Raw genomic sequence first — 17380 nt, forward strand, 5'->3', positions numbered from 1 at the left:
GTAGCCTTTCGGCAAAAATCAAGTTATATAACCGGGTTGGTACATTTTGTGCTCGGGAACTCAGATCAAACCTTTGATCTGTTATTCTACAATCGACAGATTTTGGAAACATGGCAGCGACGACTAAGCTATACTTGCCTAGATGGGGGTACCGGTTCCGCGGTTGAATCATGCAAATTCACCAAAGTAGCTAAGTAGCTGGTACAGGACTGGATTAAGCTCGGGGCTTTACTGGGAATGAGATAAGTATAAATAAAAAAGCTTTGCTGGTTCGTAAAACGCTCGCCTCCAGGTGGATATCAACATGAAGCCACAATTTAACTTTGCACACGGAATGTCCGACCGCTGGCCGTCTTGCGCTCACGCTCTTCATTCTCCGGTCTGGCTCGGTTGAGAACTATTTTCCAGTGAGTGAGGCTTATCATAATTATGCTCGTAAGATGAATGAACATACCTTGCAGGAAGTCCGCTGTGCGCTTGCGCATACGGGTGTGAATGTACGCCTGTCATGGGTCAGTCGATCAATCCAAAGAGATATTATAAGTGCATGCTTACCTTCGAGGCCTTAATGTGGTAGTGGAAGTAGTCACGGAAGGTCTGGATGTGGGAGATGTTGTCGTAGCGGCGCTGGGGGGTCAAGTGTCGGGGGAACAGAACTAAATGTATGTCAGTAATTTGGAACATGTTCCACTATCAAGATGAAGGGTTCATACCAAAAGTAACGTAGCTGATTTCTCCCTCGCCTGCAGTGAGCAGACCAGGAACGCCCTGCAACTCCAATGGGGCATCGTTGCGGAACAGTACTTGAGGGGCATTCTGCAGGGTCACAACACGACGTCTAGCATCCACGAATTCCTAAGAACCATTAACATCAGACAAAACATATCCTCCTTTGTTTGAGATCAAACGAACCTGCAAGAAGACCTTGCCAAAGATGCGATCTGTCTCCTCCCGGAACACGGTGCTGAAGATGACAGTCACCCGATCATAGCTAGCCTTGATGTAGATAGCCTCCTCCTCACGGTAATGAATAGCCATAACCTCACCACCCTCCTTCACACCCTGAGGTGCTGACTCCGAGGTGTACCGTGAAGCCTCCTCCGCAAGCTTGTTGAACTCGTCGAATGCTCTCTCGAATGGAGCTGCCATGGCATTGCGCTTCAGCAGGGCGAGCTTCATGATCAATTCATCGCGGGCTTCCTGCTCAGCAGGCAAGTTTTCAAGATCAACTTGTACAGAGAAATCATAACCGGGTTCGGGGGACACAATGTAGGGGCCGTATTCCCGCTCAAGCACCTCCTGGGCGCCATACTGGACGAGCTCCTTGAAGCATTTCACGTTGATAGAGAGCAGGATCTTGGTTTTGGACTCGGGCGTAGAAACGTGGAAGGTCACTCCGTCAAAGTCAGAGGCCACTTGGTCAATGGAAGCTGGGGGGGGCACTGCGGGCAACCGGGTTAGCTGGGGCCTGACCGGAGTGTATACAACGGAGCCGGGATGGGATTAGGCGGGGAGGGAGACGGGTGGATTGTACCCAGAGAACCGCTCCGTGAGGAGCGATTGAATCAAAACATTCTGATAATCCAAGAGCAGCATGACGGGCAAAGATAATGTGTGTCAACAAGATGGCAGGTTGAGAGGATGGCAACCCGCGATCGTCATTACCGGGCGGTGGGGGAGCCGGACAGGTCGCTCTCGCCGCCCGTATTAATTTTTGTGCTATCGATAGCAAGAGTCTACGATTCTCCAAAAATTTTCCCATCCACCCCACGATGGTGAAATCTTACTTGTAGGTGCCAATCATGATTGTGAATGTGTTCCTCATCTTCTAACTTGAAAATTTCAGCAAATTCGAGCATTCGAGCACGTTCGGGCTCGTCGCCTCGGCGTCGTCCAATGCGATCTGGGCCAAGGACGAGCAGGTCCCAGGCGCAGCCCGCCAGACAGGTTCCGGCCGAGCGATAGTTGGTGCCAGTGAGGAGATCCTTTGCTGGGATGTGAAGAAGGGAGAGCTTTTAGGTCGGTGGCGCGATTCGGCGTGCAAGGCGTCTGTGACCGTTGTCACCCAGAGCAAGACCGACGAAGATATCTTCGCCGTTGGGTAAGGCTCTTCCTCCTGGTATGAATGCATGTTGGTCGCTAACGCCTCTTCTTCTGTTCTATAGCTACGAGGATGGTAGCATTCGCATCTGGGATTCGCGTACCCGCACTGTCATTATTTCTTTCAATGGTCACAAATCCGCTGTGACCCAGATGGCCTTCGACAACGCTGGTGTGCGCCTCGCCAGTGGCTCCAAAGATACCGACATCATCGTCTGGGACTTGATTAGCGAAACAGGCCTTTTCAGACTACGCGGACACACCGATCAGATTACCTCCCTCCACTTCCTTTACCCTTCTACAGAGCTGCTTAATGCCTCCGGACTCAGCGAACACCCCGGCTTCTTGTTGACGACTGGCAAAGATGCACTGGTCAAAATCTGGGATCTGGGATCTCAGCACTGTATTGAAACACATGTTGCGCAGACAAACGGCGAGTGCTGGAGCTTGGGTCTTTCACCAGACCAGGGTGGCTGTATTACCGCAGGAAATGACGGAGAGCTGAAGGTTTGGTCAATCGATGAAAATGCAATGATTGAGATCTCGAAAGAGAAGGTCAGCGCAGAGGGTCGCAGAATTATGACGGACCGAGGAACCTTTTACCGGAATGGTAAAGACCGCACGATCGGCATTCGATTCCATCCTCGTTTGGACTATGTCGGTTTGCACGGCTCGGACAAGTCAGTCGAGATTTGGCGCATTCGTTCGGCAACAGAAGTGCAGAAGAGCATGGCCCGTAAGCGCAAGCGGAGAAAGGAGAAGGAAGCCCAGCGTGAGGGTGAAGAGAAGGCCGAAGCTGAAGAGGACAAGCCTGAAGATGTTTCGTCCGCTCCTATCACGGAAGTCTTTGTCCCCCATGTCATCGTTCGCACGGGTGGAAAGATACGTTCATTCGACTGGATGACCAATAAATCCAACAGCCTCAATATCCTTGCAGCAACAACGAATAACCAGCTGGAAGCCTATAACATTGTCACCGCAAACAAAAAGAACAAGGACGAGGAAGAATCTGACTATACCCGCAGCTTGGCTGTCGACATCCCCGGTCACCGTACCGACATTCGCTCCATTGCCCTGAGTTCCGAGGACCGTATGTTGGCTTCTGCTTCCAACGGCAGCCTCAAGATCTGGAACGTACGCACGGGAACCTGTCTGCGTACCCTTGAGTGTGGCTATGCGCTCTGCTCCGCATTCCTCCCTGGTGACAAGATCGTGGTGGTTGGAAATAAGAATGGAGAGTTGGAGGTCTTTGATATTGCTTCCTCGACATTGCTGGACACCATCAAGGCACACGATGGTCCTGTCTGGTCAATCCATGTGCACCCTGATGGCAAGTCCGTGGTCAGTGGAAGTGCTGATAAGCAAGCGAAGTTCTGGGAGTTCAAGGTTGTGCAGGAGGATATCCCCGGTACCAAGCGCACTACTCCCCGCCTCAAGCTTGTCCACACCAGAACTTTGAAGGTCAACGAAGACATTCTCAGCCTGAGATTCTCTCCGGATGCCCGACTTCTGGCTGTTTCCATGTTGGACAACACTGTGAAAGTCTTTTTCGTTGACACTTTGAAACTCTTCCTGAACTTGTACGGCCACAAGCTTCCTGTGCTGTCCATGGACATTTCTTACGACAGCAAGTTGATTGTCACTTGCTCAGCCGATAAGACTGTCCGTCTATGGGGTCTGGACTTTGGTGATTGTCACAAGTCCTTGCATGCTCACGAGGACAGTGTCATGGCAGTTGCATTCGTTCCCACCAACAAGGAACAGAATGGTCACAACTTCTTCAGTGCAAGCAAGGATAAGGTTATTAAGTACTGGGATGGTGACAAGTTTGAGCAAATTCAGCGACTGACCGGTCACCACGGAGAGATCTGGGCGTTGGCCATCAGCCGTACCGGTGATACCATTGTCACTGCCAGTCACGATAAGAGTATTCGCATCTGGAAGGAGACTGATGAGCCTCTGTTCCTGGAGGAAGAGCGTGAAAGGGAAATGGAAGAGGCCTACGACAACACTCTTACTGCCTCCCTCGAGCAAGACGAGGACGGCGAGGACGGCGAGAAGGCCGAGGCCGTTGATGCCGGCAAGCAAACCACTGGTACCCTCATGGCTGGTGAAAAGATCATGGAAGCATTAGACCTGGGCATGGAGGATCTTGAACTTGTCCGCGAATGGCGCGAGACCAACCCGAACAGCTCACCCCCCAACCGTAACCCGATCTATCTCGCCTTCGGCAACATCTCAGCAGAGGAACACGTCCTGAAGACCGTGTCCAAGGTCCCCGCTGCAGCTCTGCAGGATGCCCTCCTGGTCTTGCCCTTCAACAAGCTTCCTGCCCTCTTCACCTTCCTCAACATCTGGGCCGAGCGCGAGTGGAACGTGCCCCTTACCTGCCGTGTTCTCTTCTTCATGCTCAAGACACACCACCGCCAGGTCGTGGCAAGCAAGATGATGCGTCCTATGCTGGACAGCATCCGTTCTGCCCTGCGTCGCGTTCTTACCCGTCAGAAGGACGAGATGGGCTTCAACTTGTCTGCGTTGCAGTTTATCGGTAACCAGATCCGTGAACTGAGTACCAAAGATTACATTGACGAGGAGACCTGGAAGCAGCCTGAGACACAAAAGGGAACAGGCAAGAAGCGGCAATTTGTTAGCATGGCTTGATTTGGGCCAGTTCTGGACGAGCATGTTCAATAGGCGTTGACCTTGATTTGTTTTGGTTTTGTTAATGTTTGTTCTATAAAAGTTGGATATCCTTGGGAGTTCAGAGCCAAGATCGAGGGATGTACTATATTAGATCTACTTTAAATGATCATTTGCATCGTATATACGTCGAGGTTCACCATCGGTTTATTTCAAAAGACATTCATTATAATTATAGAACTAAATAAACAGGGTAGACCACAAGACCAATTGCCAGACGCAAACCCGTTCGCGAGTTCCTCGCCACTTCTAGCCAACAAGTATCAATCAAAGACCGCAAGACGATAGACAATCTAAGATCCTAAGGAGATATACAGTTAGCCATGTATCCCACAAAAACTCAACATCCCATCAAGCCAGCAAGAAAAAGCGAAGCTTGAAACATTTCTTTCAGCAGAACCATTATAAGCATCGACGACAACCGTATCCTCTTTTGGGTATACTAATTGCCATACCTCTTCCGGCTCTTCCTAATAATTTCGGTTCAATGCAGAGTCTCATCATTTAAGAAATGTTTCAAGCTTTGCATTTTTCTTTGTTTCCTTGCTGCTCATCGTTGGGACGTGGTTGTAAGACATACCATTGAGTGTTTGGCCAGCATTGACAAGGTATCCACTCATTTTTGGTCCCTGTCCATGCTGGCATGGATATTGGGTGAGGTGTGGAGGGAAGAAGAGAAGGTTGGAGCTCGCGAAAATAAAATCGTTGGGTTTGACCGGTGGAGCTTTGCTTAGTCACTGTCACGTGGACTTACAACGCTGAGCATACAGATCCACCAGTTGACGGGAATTTCAAGTGGAGCATGAAAGCAATGTTATGAAAACCAATAGTTTACTATTCACAAACTCATTATTGTCTTTTCTTTTCCATCTTTAGCTAGGCTATTCCCACAAATCATGAAGATGGCTTCATTGACCCACATAGGGAACATGTCCACCATTGAGTCTCCATAAAAGTGCCGCATGAGCAAACCCACCCTAGTGGTCGTTTGTTGGCATCCCGGTCTAGAGATGAAAGAGTATCCAATGCGCGAGTACGGTTTTTGAATGCGAATGTACCATGAGCAGGGTCGAGTTTTGCTCCCGTATCATCTGGCAGAGCGCGCTTCTTCTGATTTTCTGGTTCTGCGCGAACACTCTGCGCAGGCGTTTGTCTACTCGAGCCCTTGGCTACGTTGGTATTTGTAGGAGTCGGTCTTTCTGAAGCACAGACATCACAACATAGAAAATTGGATGGGTTTTCCAATGTGCACATCGGGCATGTCCACGGAGCGTCATAGGAACTATTGTTGGCAGTTGTCGAGCTGGACGAAACAGCTGGTGTTTTCTTCGACAGCAATGATTTTGCCGTATCCCTGGCAGATGACTTGGGCAGAGATGATTCTGTTCGCGGTCCTGCCGGGTTCTCCTGGCTCGGAGGCACATACGAAGACCCATACTTCTCACGTTCCTCTTCTTGGATCAATTCAATGAAGGCTTGAAGAATAGCTTCTTCGTTCGCATCATCTTCTTCTGCTTTTGTTCTGAATCCATTTCTGGATTCCTCCTCCACAAGTTCGGTTTCTCGGTCTGTTCCAGACGCACATCCATTCATCACCTCGAGGCGACGCTGGGCGGCATCCGCTCTAACTTTGCGCATGTCTGTGCCGCGAAGCACAGGAGCACCACCGAGCCTCTTCCCTGAGTTTTTGGCGAGGATACGTCGCTTTTCCGCAGTAGCACGGGCCTGTCGGCGAGCTTCATCCAGGGGTATTCTGGCTCCGCCCAGGCGCTTGCCTTGGGAAAGGAAGCCTTCTCCTGTGTACCCCTTAATCACAAGTTCCTCATGCTCGTCACGGAGCTGATTCCACAGTGCATGAAAGTCCCGATTGTGCGGTCCATGGACAATGTGGCTCAGTCTAATGGATTTATCAGCTCAAGCTTGAGGGAGTAGGTCTTACGAAGGTGAGATGACTTACTCGTGTAGCATCGTGTCCGTAATCTGTTCAATAGGAAGAAACTGCTTTTGATCCGAACCATACCGTAGTCTCAGGCAAATTTTTTGGCCATGGTTGACATTCAGACCCAGAAGGTTGCTTTGGCTTGGATAGAACTCGCAAAGGGCACCCACTCTCCAGGCGCGCTGGCGCATGATCGGTTTGACCATGGAGGCCACTTTCCGCAGGATGAAAAGTGCCTCTGCTTCACGTGGACGCTTTTTCTCATGTCTGTATTCAGATATGAGAGGGTCTAGTTCGCGCATCTTGGTTGTATTTTATGCGACCTGGTTTATGCAAAGAAGGGATTCAAAGAAGTGAGCAAATGCATCAAGAGGCTGTGGCCTCTCTCGTGGTGTCATTATCCGATTTTATATAGCTCCATCAGTATTTCAAACAATGACAAAGAAAAGAACACGAGGAGTTGTCAAAAGCAAGAAAGCGGTTGGGAGCCAGTTGCTGGTTGATAATCACGTTTGTGGCCTTATGAACAAGGCTTCGTGGGAGTTGTCCGTACACGTAATTAGGGCGGTGGATCTGCGACCAATAGGTGTCCGTCCGAGTATATGCAGATATATAGACAGGATAAAATCTGCCGGGTGGGACCTTTCCTATCTGGGCTGCCACCGCTTTTATGAGGGCGCTCAGGCTCAGGATCACTGAGTAGACGTCAGCACGGGCGCAGGCTCAGTGATTGCTCAGTGGGTGCTCAGGCATGCTGCTCAGTGCATACTAGGTGATTCCTTACTAAACCTCCAGTGTGCACCCTCTGATTTGGCCAGCACAAAAATCGACTATACTCAAAATAGACGGACCCCACAGTGCTATTTATTCCGTGATGGCTAGTCTTTCGGTCATGTTTGGGCTGCCCTCATTTTCTGACTATTCTACCCCATCAGTAATTTGCGTCATATTTATCGTGCAGGGAATAAAATGGAAATAGTAATGCATTACGGGGCGATTATGTCAAAGTCTACGATTTCTTGAGACGGCTCGAGCTCAAAATATCAGGTATAAAAGGGGATCATGTGACAATGTCCCCAGCACTGGATATCTCATGACTTCTTTCGAATTCAGATCGCTTTTCCCCAGTAGTGCCTCCGAGCTTGGATTGGGCAGCGTCTCGGAAATGGGCCAACAGCTCTTTTTCTCCGAGCGCGATGAAAAGGCGAAAGAGAGGCGTCGACTCCAGAGAGAAAAGAATGGCTTCGTCCCCGGAGCCCACGGGGAAGAAGATTCAATTTGAAACAAAAGCAAAAACCGTCCCAAGACAAAGAGGTTGCATCGAGAGAATTTGGCTTTGGCTTGAGTATGTTGAGAAATTGCCGGCCAGATAGTTGCTGACTCTTTCCTAGCTTCACGGCAGATCCCGAAAATGGATTCCAGCACTACAAACCCTTTGAAGGGTGTGAGGCTCCGAGCCATGACATGTTGAAACAATTCATTCGTTGGCTTGCAAAATCTACATCAGGTCGACTTAGCGATGGCAAAGAACCCACTGTGAGGTCTGCTCAGGTGGGCTGAGCAGTTCTTCGGTGGCTTCGCTGAATTCACCAAAACGGAAGTCATTCCAGAGGATCGAACAGAAGTCTACCAAGTGGGTCCATCCCTGCTTTTTTCTGAGGTAATCAATGGACGGAATCAATCTTACCTTGAATGGGAAATAGTGGATCAGGAATACCTTGACGGTAGATAAAGTTGTCGTGAATAAGACAAAGCAGAAATACAACTTCACGAAGGACGACCTTGGAAAATTCGTCTCCTCGATATGGCAAATTGATCACAAGAAGTTCATTCCTGGGCTGGTCAAAGTTGACATACTGTTTGCTCTTCAATTATACCTTTTCACTGGAGCAAGGGTGGGAAGTTATATGCCCTCAGATGAGACAGTGCTATGCTCAGTAGGTATTTAGTGGAAGTAATGTAACGTAATTGTTATGTTTTTGCTTATATGATACGACATAAACCTCAGGCGTGATCTACTTATTGCCTCGGAGTTTTTCATATTCTTGATAATTTTGATTGAGTGGGCACACGTAAACCGAATAGTTGTCGCCGTTGTTTTCACTTAGTCATATCAGTAGCTGCATTATCTTAGTAAAAAATATTTCTCTCCAGAACTTTACGGTTACTATGATAGAATCAGAGGAGCTAGAGGAAAGCTTCTTATCCAAGATCCAACAAAAGCATATCGGTCAGTGCCAGCCTATCCTGAATATTAATTGATACTTTAAGAGCAGGTTTTTACTTATAGTTGCCCAACAGCAGCTGTTTATGGCCTTTTCTAGTGATGTTATTAAGAGTCGGTCCCTGGGAGAGAATTACGACCCTATTTCGGCCTATTCATGAGCTCCTGGAAACACCTCTGGTTTATTCCAAGGAATAATAATAGCCACCATGAAGCATTCAGCGAAGCCGTGTTGCAAATCGGCTACACATCGTGCATATTACTCCTAGGATGGTTTGCATGCGTCATAGGATTATATGCGCGTTAAACTTAGTGAACAAGTAAACAACGGTATACACCTCCTTTTACCTCGATACTACTACCTACTGTAAGCCAGTTCCAGGTTTCAAAGATATGCTATAAGAACTGGTCAAATCCCCACGGATAGTGAATTATCAAAGTTTCTACCGAAATTCGCGATTATAACGAAGCGTCTCTTTCTTTTACTCTTTTTACTTTAAGTATTCAAATTAATCCCGCGTCTAATTCTAGTCTTAAGATATGGGAATTGCTTCTCAGACCTTGGTTTCAGCAAGTAAGAGACAAAATCCGCGTGCTAGCAGTATCAAAGCGATTCACCAGAGGTACGTTGAGCTTTAGATTAGGTAAGTAGCCACGATATGCTTTCTCGATTCTCTATTTAATATCTCCTCATGTTTCTTATTAACAGCAGGAGTGTTCCAGCTAGGTATAAGCTGGAGAAGGGATCTTCTATTCCCAATATTACCATGAAAAGTTCATCCTATGGTACATATACCACACGCGTCCTTACAAAGAAGTCTTCAACCAGATAGGAGACCGACGGTGAAGGCTACTCTGGTATGCGCGGAGTGGTTTTTCAGTGGCTTTAAGACAGCTACTGGGAACAAGGTTGCTACAGATGACCGTTCAGAGATATACAGGGTTAGTATAGCAAGTTGCGAAAGTTGATGGTGCCAGTGGGGGCTTACCTTTCCTTAGTGGATCAGATTGGATCTAAAAAGCCACTGAGGTCATATGAGGGATAACTGAAGAGGGACAAGAACTAAATGCTTGATTCTTTGTCTCAATATACAGCACCTCAGGAGTTAAGGGCTATTCATCGAACTTGACAGTAGTTACAGTAGACATCGAATGCTAAACTAAGCATATTTACACATCGATAATGACTTGCTGTTACAAATGTAGAGTATGTGGTTCGTCAAGTAGCAGCAATGCATCATTAGCAAGTGAATACAATGCGAAGTACGTCCACAATAATCTATTTTGAGGGCCCAGAAATGTTGGCAAAGACGACATTGAATACATGTGTTCCATAGCAGAATACGAACTACCTCGTCCGGCGTATACTCCTGAGGTTGAAAATGGTCCTAGAGGGATGCATCTCAGTACTGTACAAGAGCCCCCCGAAAACTTTTGAGCAGCTCTTGCCCACAGGAGCCCCATGCAACGTGCAAAGATGTTCATGTTTCTTATTAGAGCTATCTAAAGTTCGGTCCCTAGAAGCAAATGAGGACCCCAGTTATGTATATTTTGGCCTATTTCATGAGCTCCTTGGGGTACCCGTGGTCCGTTTCTAAGAGCCATAGGGCTCCTGGGAGTGTGTATTAGCTGTTCCTGTGTGCAATCACAGCCGCCAATAAGCGTCCAGTGGAAGATGAGAAATTGCCTGCACCCTGCGTATTCCTCCTAGCACGAATTACATGCGTTCTAGGGCATGTGTATATGCATCGAACCTGGTGATCCTGGGAACGCTACATGCCACCTTCTCTACAAGACTGGCTGTTGTTAGGACTATTACATCGGGCACATTGGATACCAGTTCCAAAGATGAGCTATAAGTACTGGTTGAATTTCCATAGGTTTTGGTTTATCAGAACCGGAGAAACCACCATCACAACAATTCGGCTTTTCCTTTTTCTTTCGCTAAGTCCTCATTCTGCACTCCCTTCCAATCTTAAGATAGCGAAATGTTTCTCAAGCCTCTCGATTCAGCGGGTGAAAAACACGGGTCGCAACGCAAATCCACTGAGTCCAGCCAGGAACTCTGCCGAGAGGTCGACCTCTGGATCGAGTGAGTGGCCGCGGAATGCTATTTCAGCTTCCGTGTTTGTTGACTTAAAAGGTTTCTTGCTGTAAGCGGGATGGCTCCACAAGGCTATGAGCTGGACAAATCTCCAGCCCCCAACACTGTTCTGATCAAAGTGTTTATCTGGTGGTACGTGCTTTCTACGAGAGGACGGCTTCAACCAGATGGAAGGCCCACTGTGACCACTACTTTGACGTGCGCTACGAGATTTTTCAGGGGCTTTGCGACAGCCACTGGAAGCGCGATTGCTGCAAAAGACCGTTCGAAAATCTACAGGGTCAGTATAGTCCATTTTGCCAGAGCTTTTGATGTTGCAGCCCACCTTCTCATAGTGGATCAGATTTGACCTGTATGGTCACGGGACTTAATAGGAGAGTTACTAAAGAGGCACAGGATTTAAAAGCTTTGCTTTTTGTGTCTCTACGAAAGTGGTGGCTCATTCACTGGCCGTGATTCTTCTCAATATTGTGCAATGCTGAAAGTGAACCGACAAAGTGGCTCCAAGTTGTCACTACGTTGTTGGGTGAATGGGCCAACTGATCTCATTCACTTTGACACTCTTAATTCAACACCAGACGCGTTCCAGAATTCACTTTGGTTCATATCATCAAACAAGACGGTTGTTACAATAGAAGCTGCCTAGGCTGCATGGGCAACACCCCTCAATTGACAGAATACACAGAGATAAAATCACAACAAAAGCATGCCTAGCTTATGCTCTGGTCAAAAATGTGACCGGGAAGCCGGAAGACATGATTTTAGGTAGGAAAATGCCGAGGGGTGGAATTACACAATTTTATTGCATGGTAAATTGTGGATAATTCAAAGCCCTATCTTATCTAACAGCAGTATTCGATGGCAATTTGGACGTCTATGTTTATAGGATGACAGAGACTGGTTGAGGGCACTATAGTAACAAACAGGCACTATATTCGACGACATGAACAATCTGCTCTGGATTTGAAATGAACAGTTTTCTGTACTTACGCATTTTACATATAGAATCTGAGGACCTGTGAATCGACGCCGAAAATGGCCTGTTTTGGCGCCAGAAACGGCCGTAACTTTATAATCTTATACGTAAAGGAGAGATTATCATTATAAATTATAGTATAGCAGAGGATAATATTAATGATAGTTTTATAAAGCTATTATTATCTATCAAGTTCAGAGTATCTATGATAATAACAAAGATAGATAAATATTAACAGTCATTTTCAAGCGGCAGTGCGCATATCCACCCCATCTTGTAATCATCGGGACTCCGAGATACTGACATAAGTCAACTGTTTCAGGGCTATTGGTAACCGGGGCAGTGGTATGCTGAGGAGTGAGTAAGAAGCGCGGAGGATGAAGAAAAAAAAGTGTGGGAAAGTGGCACTACGAAAATAGCATGTTTTGCCAATAACCAAGTCATCATGTGTCAAGTGAGGCTGGGGATTTATATAAACCAATGAAATGGTTCTCGCCTTGTATATGTGGTGAGTCGAGCTGCCTTACCGTGCAGGGGCTGCCGATCCTTACTCATATAAGCAAAAAACCGAAGCGAAGTCATGCAGGAGCTTTGATGATTTTAAGTCGGGTCAGATCACGAAGCCATATTCGGGCTTTTACTAATCTGGCTTAGCTGCAGTACAGTAGATATGTTGAGTGATTCTAATTAGACATTCCTTTTGCTACTTGGACCATGGTTCTACTAAATTCGGGGTATATCTCTAACGCAATAACCTACATCAATAAAGTTACATATACTATTAAATATCGAGATAGCGCAAGACAAAGCTACTGATAAACTTTGGCATCCTTCACCACACTTATGCTCCTCATGCCCTGAATTGCTTGGGCTCCTGTGTGAAATACGACTTCTCGCAGTAGCTCCCTAGCCAAGACCCTTCACCATCTATTCGGACCACCGACGGGCAAAGAGTCGCAATCGATCTAAAAATCAGTCGCCAAGATTCACAATCACACCTTCTCCGCTAGAATCTTCAGCACGTAGATGAGCCCTCTTGCCAGCAATCCCATGTGGTTACCTCCTATGATAGCCATCTGGGACTAGGCTTGCTATAGACAATCGCAATAAGGTTTCTGCACATCTTGCGTTGGCGATGGGAGTGTTACAATCGTAATTGCTTGGCACCTTGGCATTTCCTTGGTCACTTAATCAAAGAAAGATCGTTGGCTAAAGCGATGAGTTACTCCGTTTAATCTACTGATCCTCCGTCGGGGCTGAGGATATCTCATCATTCTCATCCTCAGGTTATGATAATAGAGATGGAGTGGAGACCGGAATACCGGCGGTGGTGAGTATCTCACCAAACTCTCTGTATATTTAAAAAAGGACTCTTTGTCCTGAAGTTGAGGATTCTATTCAACATCTTCCTGGAGTTTAATATTATATTATTCAGATCTATATCATTTCAAACTACAATCATGGGTTTCCTCAAGGTCCTCGTCACGTCCCTTGCGACTCTAGCAGTCGTCGATGCCGGTACTCTTCTTACCGCCAGTAATACCGACGCAGTCATTCCTAGCTCCTACATTGTTATCATGAACGATGACGTTAGTACCGCCGAGTTTAAAACGCATCGTGACTGGGCTGCAAATGTTCATGCTCGTCTTTCTCGCCGTAAGAATGGCGAGACTGGACCAGGCAAGTATTTCGAAATCAATGGCCTGAAAGGATACAGCGCTAGCTTTGACGAGGATACCGTCAAGGATATTGCCAATGACCCGGCGGTATGTTCCTTCATTACCAATATTGACTCCTCGGAAGCTTGTTGCAATCTAACTCGTGGAAATATAGGTGAAGTACATTGAACCAGACATGATTGTGAACGCAACCGCGAACGTGGTTCAATCTAATGCTCCTTCATGGGGTCTCGCTCGCATATCTAGCAAGAAGTCTGGTGCTACCGACTATGTGTATGATTCCACTGCTGGTGAGGGCGTCGTGATCTACGGCGTCGACACCGGGATTGATATCTCACATTCCGACTTCGGGGGCCGCGCTAGGTGGGGTACTAACACTGTTGATAATGATAATACCGATGGCAATGGCCATGGCACCCACACTGCATCTACTGCAGCCGGTAGCAAGTACGGTGTTGCAAAGAAGGCCTCTCTCGTTGCTGTCAAGGTCCTTGGTGCCGATGGTTCTGGCACTAATTCGGGTGTCATCTCTGGTATGGATTGGGCTGTTAAAGATGCGAAGTCTCGCGGGGTCACTGGAAAGTCTGTTATGAATATGTCTCTTGGTGGTGAATTTTCCAAGGCTATGAATGACGCCGCTGCCAATGTGGTTAAGTCCGGTATCTTCCTCTCTGTTGCTGCCGGAAATGAAGCCGAGAATGCGAGCAACAGCTCCCCTGCTTCTGCTTCGGAAGTATGCACTATCGCGGCCTCTACCAGCTCAGACGGCAGTGCTTCATTCACTAACTTCGGATCTGTTGGTAAGAGCTCCATCTCCCCTTAGTTTGAAGAAGTTTTCTAGTCAAAAGCAGCGTACTGACGGTACTACTACAGTGGACCTCTATGCTCCCGGGCAGGGCATCACAGCTGCATTCCCTGGTGGTGGCTCAAAGACCCTGTCTGGAACCTCCATGGCCGCTCCACACGTTGCTGGTGTTGCTGCATATCTGATTGCTCTCGAGGGCGTGACAGCTGGTAAAGCTTGTGCACGCCTTGTCGAGCTTGCTACCTCGTCTATCTCCAGGGCTCCTTCTGGCACTACGAGCAAGCTCCTATACAATGGTATCAATGTTTAATGAGTAACCTCATAGCGTGGCGGATGATTTAACTATGGCCCCGTTGATGGCTATGTCTATATTCTTAGACGAGCTTTTGCAAAGCCAATGGAGGCTATATTTATGCATGTTAAACGTCACGGTCTGTTGAATGATTCAGCTTATCTTACTCTTATTGAACTTTGCGGAGATATTTTATAAATCTATGAAATATCGTGATAACTAGATGACTTTCTAGGAGAACGAGAATCTTCATGGCTCAACGATATACTAGTAAATAGTAAATTTATAGTCATATTCGAAATCAACTTGACATAACTTACAGAAAGTATGCACCTGGGTATAATCCTATAGTTGCACAATTTTTGTTATCAAAGGAAAGACTCCCTTGTCATCCAACGTGATAGTTGAGGTTCCGCCTTGCGGGCGAGTATATGGCTGATCGGTCCAATTGGGCAGTGGATAGGTTACCCATGTTCGTAAGCACATTTACATGTAATCTTGCAATGGTCCAACTGCCGCACGCCATCAATGGCTAATACATGCCGCTCGGGTCTTACGCAACCTTCAGTCTTACCAAGGGCTCGGGCTTCGGGCGTTACACCAAGGACTGGGTCCGGTGATGGTGTCTGAGACTGTATGGACTAGTAATCTCTATAGGCAAATGGGATAGAGGGTAGGGTCAAGCGGAACCAATATTGGATGAAAAGGTTGATTGATTGAAGAAAGAACGAATGCCAGGGGGCAGGTTGAAATACCCCATAGATGGCTAGGATACACGGTGTTACGACAGCTGTAATGCCAAGGATACCAAATTACTATACAAAGGAAAATGGGTCACTCAGTATAACCCCTGTCCTAGCGGTATGTTACCGCACGATGTCTCGACAGTATATAACGAATGAGGAACCCGCAATGTGGAAGCACCAAAACTTCGTAGGGAGCAGCTAAAAGTTACCCCTATTTTTGGCGGAACGTCTGCGCGCAGCCACGACTAACTGGGGAACGCGCGCTGACTGTAAGCCTTGAAACGACGTGGCAATTGTGGCATGTCGGAAATCGTGGCGGTATTGAACCCTAGGTACAAGTTATGGAAAAGAAAGACCCACAGGCAACGAGTGTCTTTGCTTGTAGGTCAATATAGAAGATCGTATTTGAGCCTAAGCGCGCCCGACGCGAGTTGTGTCTGTTGAAGATCAGTACGTAGTAATGACAAAGCCCCTGTAATTACCTTACATCGGTAAATAACAAGCATTTGTATCGAATACGGGGCAGGAACATCACCTACTAAGCTGATGACTGAAATGGCCTGGCTATTTATCAATCGAGTCTCAAGGGGTAATTGCATTTTCTGTGAGTTTTAATTTCTAAGATTCAATGTTTTCAGAGATAATCCAAGTTTATGGGAGTAGGTTGTCGGGCCTAGTCCATATATCCACCGTAAGGGGATACAAGATGAAGTCCAACTGGTTTTCAATGAGCTCGTTCATTCCTATAGATAGTGCAAAATTGATTTCGATGATGCGGCTTGGGTCCTAGTCTGCACAAGCCTCAAATCACAACATTCTAAACCTGTCATATGTAATCTAACAGCATCGTCCTGGCAAACATAGGCAATATAATAAGATAAATAAAAACTGTAAACCAGATCTGCAATAAGAAGCTGGAACGCTGAGGGCATAAGGTAGAATACGGCCTTTTAGTTGTCAAGTCTGAACAGTTCCCAATTACCACAGAATCTCGGTGTCAAATTTTGTTGGTCATTATCAGGTGCGCTTCATGATAGCGAAGGCGGAGGCCTAATGGGGCATATTGTCTTGAAGAGATTGAAGATCTTTTTGTATGCATAAGAATTGATTTTAGAAAGCTATTCAGTTGATGTTGGCTTTCCAGGATGCGCGTCTTCGCTCCAATAGATTAGCTCTTCCTGTTCTCTTGAATATCATGACTCGACTGAAAGCTTTCAAGTCCTACAGCCGGAAGAAGCATAGTCAAACAAGTAAGGGCCAGAGGCAAAAGGATGTCTATAAGTCAGAGTGGAATGATAAGGACTGAAGCCTGGCAAGCGAGACTGATTATCGTAGCATGACCGATAGTCAGATTAGACACGTGCTCATTAGTGATAGAAGGGGCGAGGGCTCATTTTCATGCGTATTTGTGGCATCTTCAAACTTTCTCTTTCAGGTGTAATACTCCACCTGGGGTTTTCTGAGTTTCCCATGTCATACTGTTGTGCTGTATGAATCTCATCTAAAAAGTATCAGTTTAGGCCAATTTTGTGAAAGGTTCAGATGTCTCACAGCCACTGGTCTATGTCGATGTCTGGCAAGATTGACAAGAATAGGCATCACGGATCAAGCTCACTTGCGTAAGAGGGTTATCGTTGGTCCAGCTCAATCGGGGGGAAGCACGCAATACCCGATTGACTATTTGCGTCGGGCTAATTGACAAAGTGAGAGCAAGCGGTAGGCAGCAAGAGCGATAATCCATTGTTATTCAAGCGAAGAAAGAAAACCAGAATAAAACGCTAAACTGGATTTACAAACCATTTAGTTGGGGTTTTC

General features: G+C 46.9%; 5 protein-coding genes across 5 annotated transcripts; 3 read left to right on the forward strand and 2 right to left on the reverse strand.

Moving 5' to 3' along the window:
- Positions 1-247: 247 nt before the first annotated feature.
- On the reverse strand, positions 248-1625 carry N7484_006561 (actin-related protein 2/3 complex subunit 2). Its single transcript, XM_057116979.1, has 6 exons — positions 1535-1625; positions 913-1468; positions 714-855; positions 556-656; positions 455-503; positions 248-397 (listed from the first exon to the last, which is right to left on the reverse strand). Exons 1-6 carry the CDS (start codon positions 1594-1596, stop codon positions 318-320), a joined length of 990 nt encoding a protein of 329 aa, XP_056972862.1. The 5' UTR covers positions 1597-1625; the 3' UTR covers positions 248-317.
- A 147-nt stretch (positions 1626-1772) lies between these two features.
- N7484_006562 (snoRNA-binding rRNA-processing protein DIP2) lies at positions 1773-4761 on the forward strand (the record flags this gene model as incomplete). The annotated part of the gene is made up of 3 exons (XM_057116980.1): positions 1773-1789; positions 1847-2101; positions 2166-4761. 3 exons carry the CDS (start codon positions 1773-1775, stop codon positions 4759-4761), a joined length of 2868 nt encoding a protein of 955 aa, XP_056972863.1.
- Positions 4762-5694: 933 nt separating this feature from the next.
- On the reverse strand, positions 5695-7041 carry N7484_006563 (metalloendopeptidase WSS1; the record flags this gene model as incomplete). The annotated part of the gene is made up of 2 exons (XM_057116981.1): positions 5695-6697; positions 6758-7041. 2 exons carry the CDS (start codon positions 7039-7041, stop codon positions 5695-5697), a joined length of 1287 nt encoding a protein of 428 aa, XP_056972864.1.
- Positions 7042-10951: 3910 nt separating this feature from the next.
- N7484_006564 (uncharacterized protein) lies at positions 10952-11438 on the forward strand (the record flags this gene model as incomplete). The annotated part of the gene is made up of 4 exons (XM_057116982.1): positions 10952-11055; positions 11107-11199; positions 11287-11347; positions 11403-11438. The coding sequence occupies 4 exons, from the start codon at positions 10952-10954 to the stop codon at positions 11436-11438; spliced, it is 294 nt and encodes a 97-aa protein (XP_056972865.1).
- A 2065-nt stretch (positions 11439-13503) lies between these two features.
- N7484_006565 (S8 family peptidase) lies at positions 13504-14837 on the forward strand (the record flags this gene model as incomplete). The annotated part of the gene is made up of 3 exons (XM_057116983.1): positions 13504-13809; positions 13877-14522; positions 14596-14837. The coding sequence occupies 3 exons, from the start codon at positions 13504-13506 to the stop codon at positions 14835-14837; spliced, it is 1194 nt and encodes a 397-aa protein (XP_056972866.1).
- Between the last annotated feature and the right edge of the window lie 2543 nt (positions 14838-17380).

The sequence above is a fragment of the Penicillium longicatenatum genome (assembly GCF_028827895.1).
Source record: "Penicillium longicatenatum strain IBT 33135 chromosome Unknown contig_3_segment0_segment0, whole genome shotgun sequence".
NCBI classification, from domain to species: domain Eukaryota; kingdom Fungi; phylum Ascomycota; class Eurotiomycetes; order Eurotiales; family Aspergillaceae; genus Penicillium; species Penicillium longicatenatum.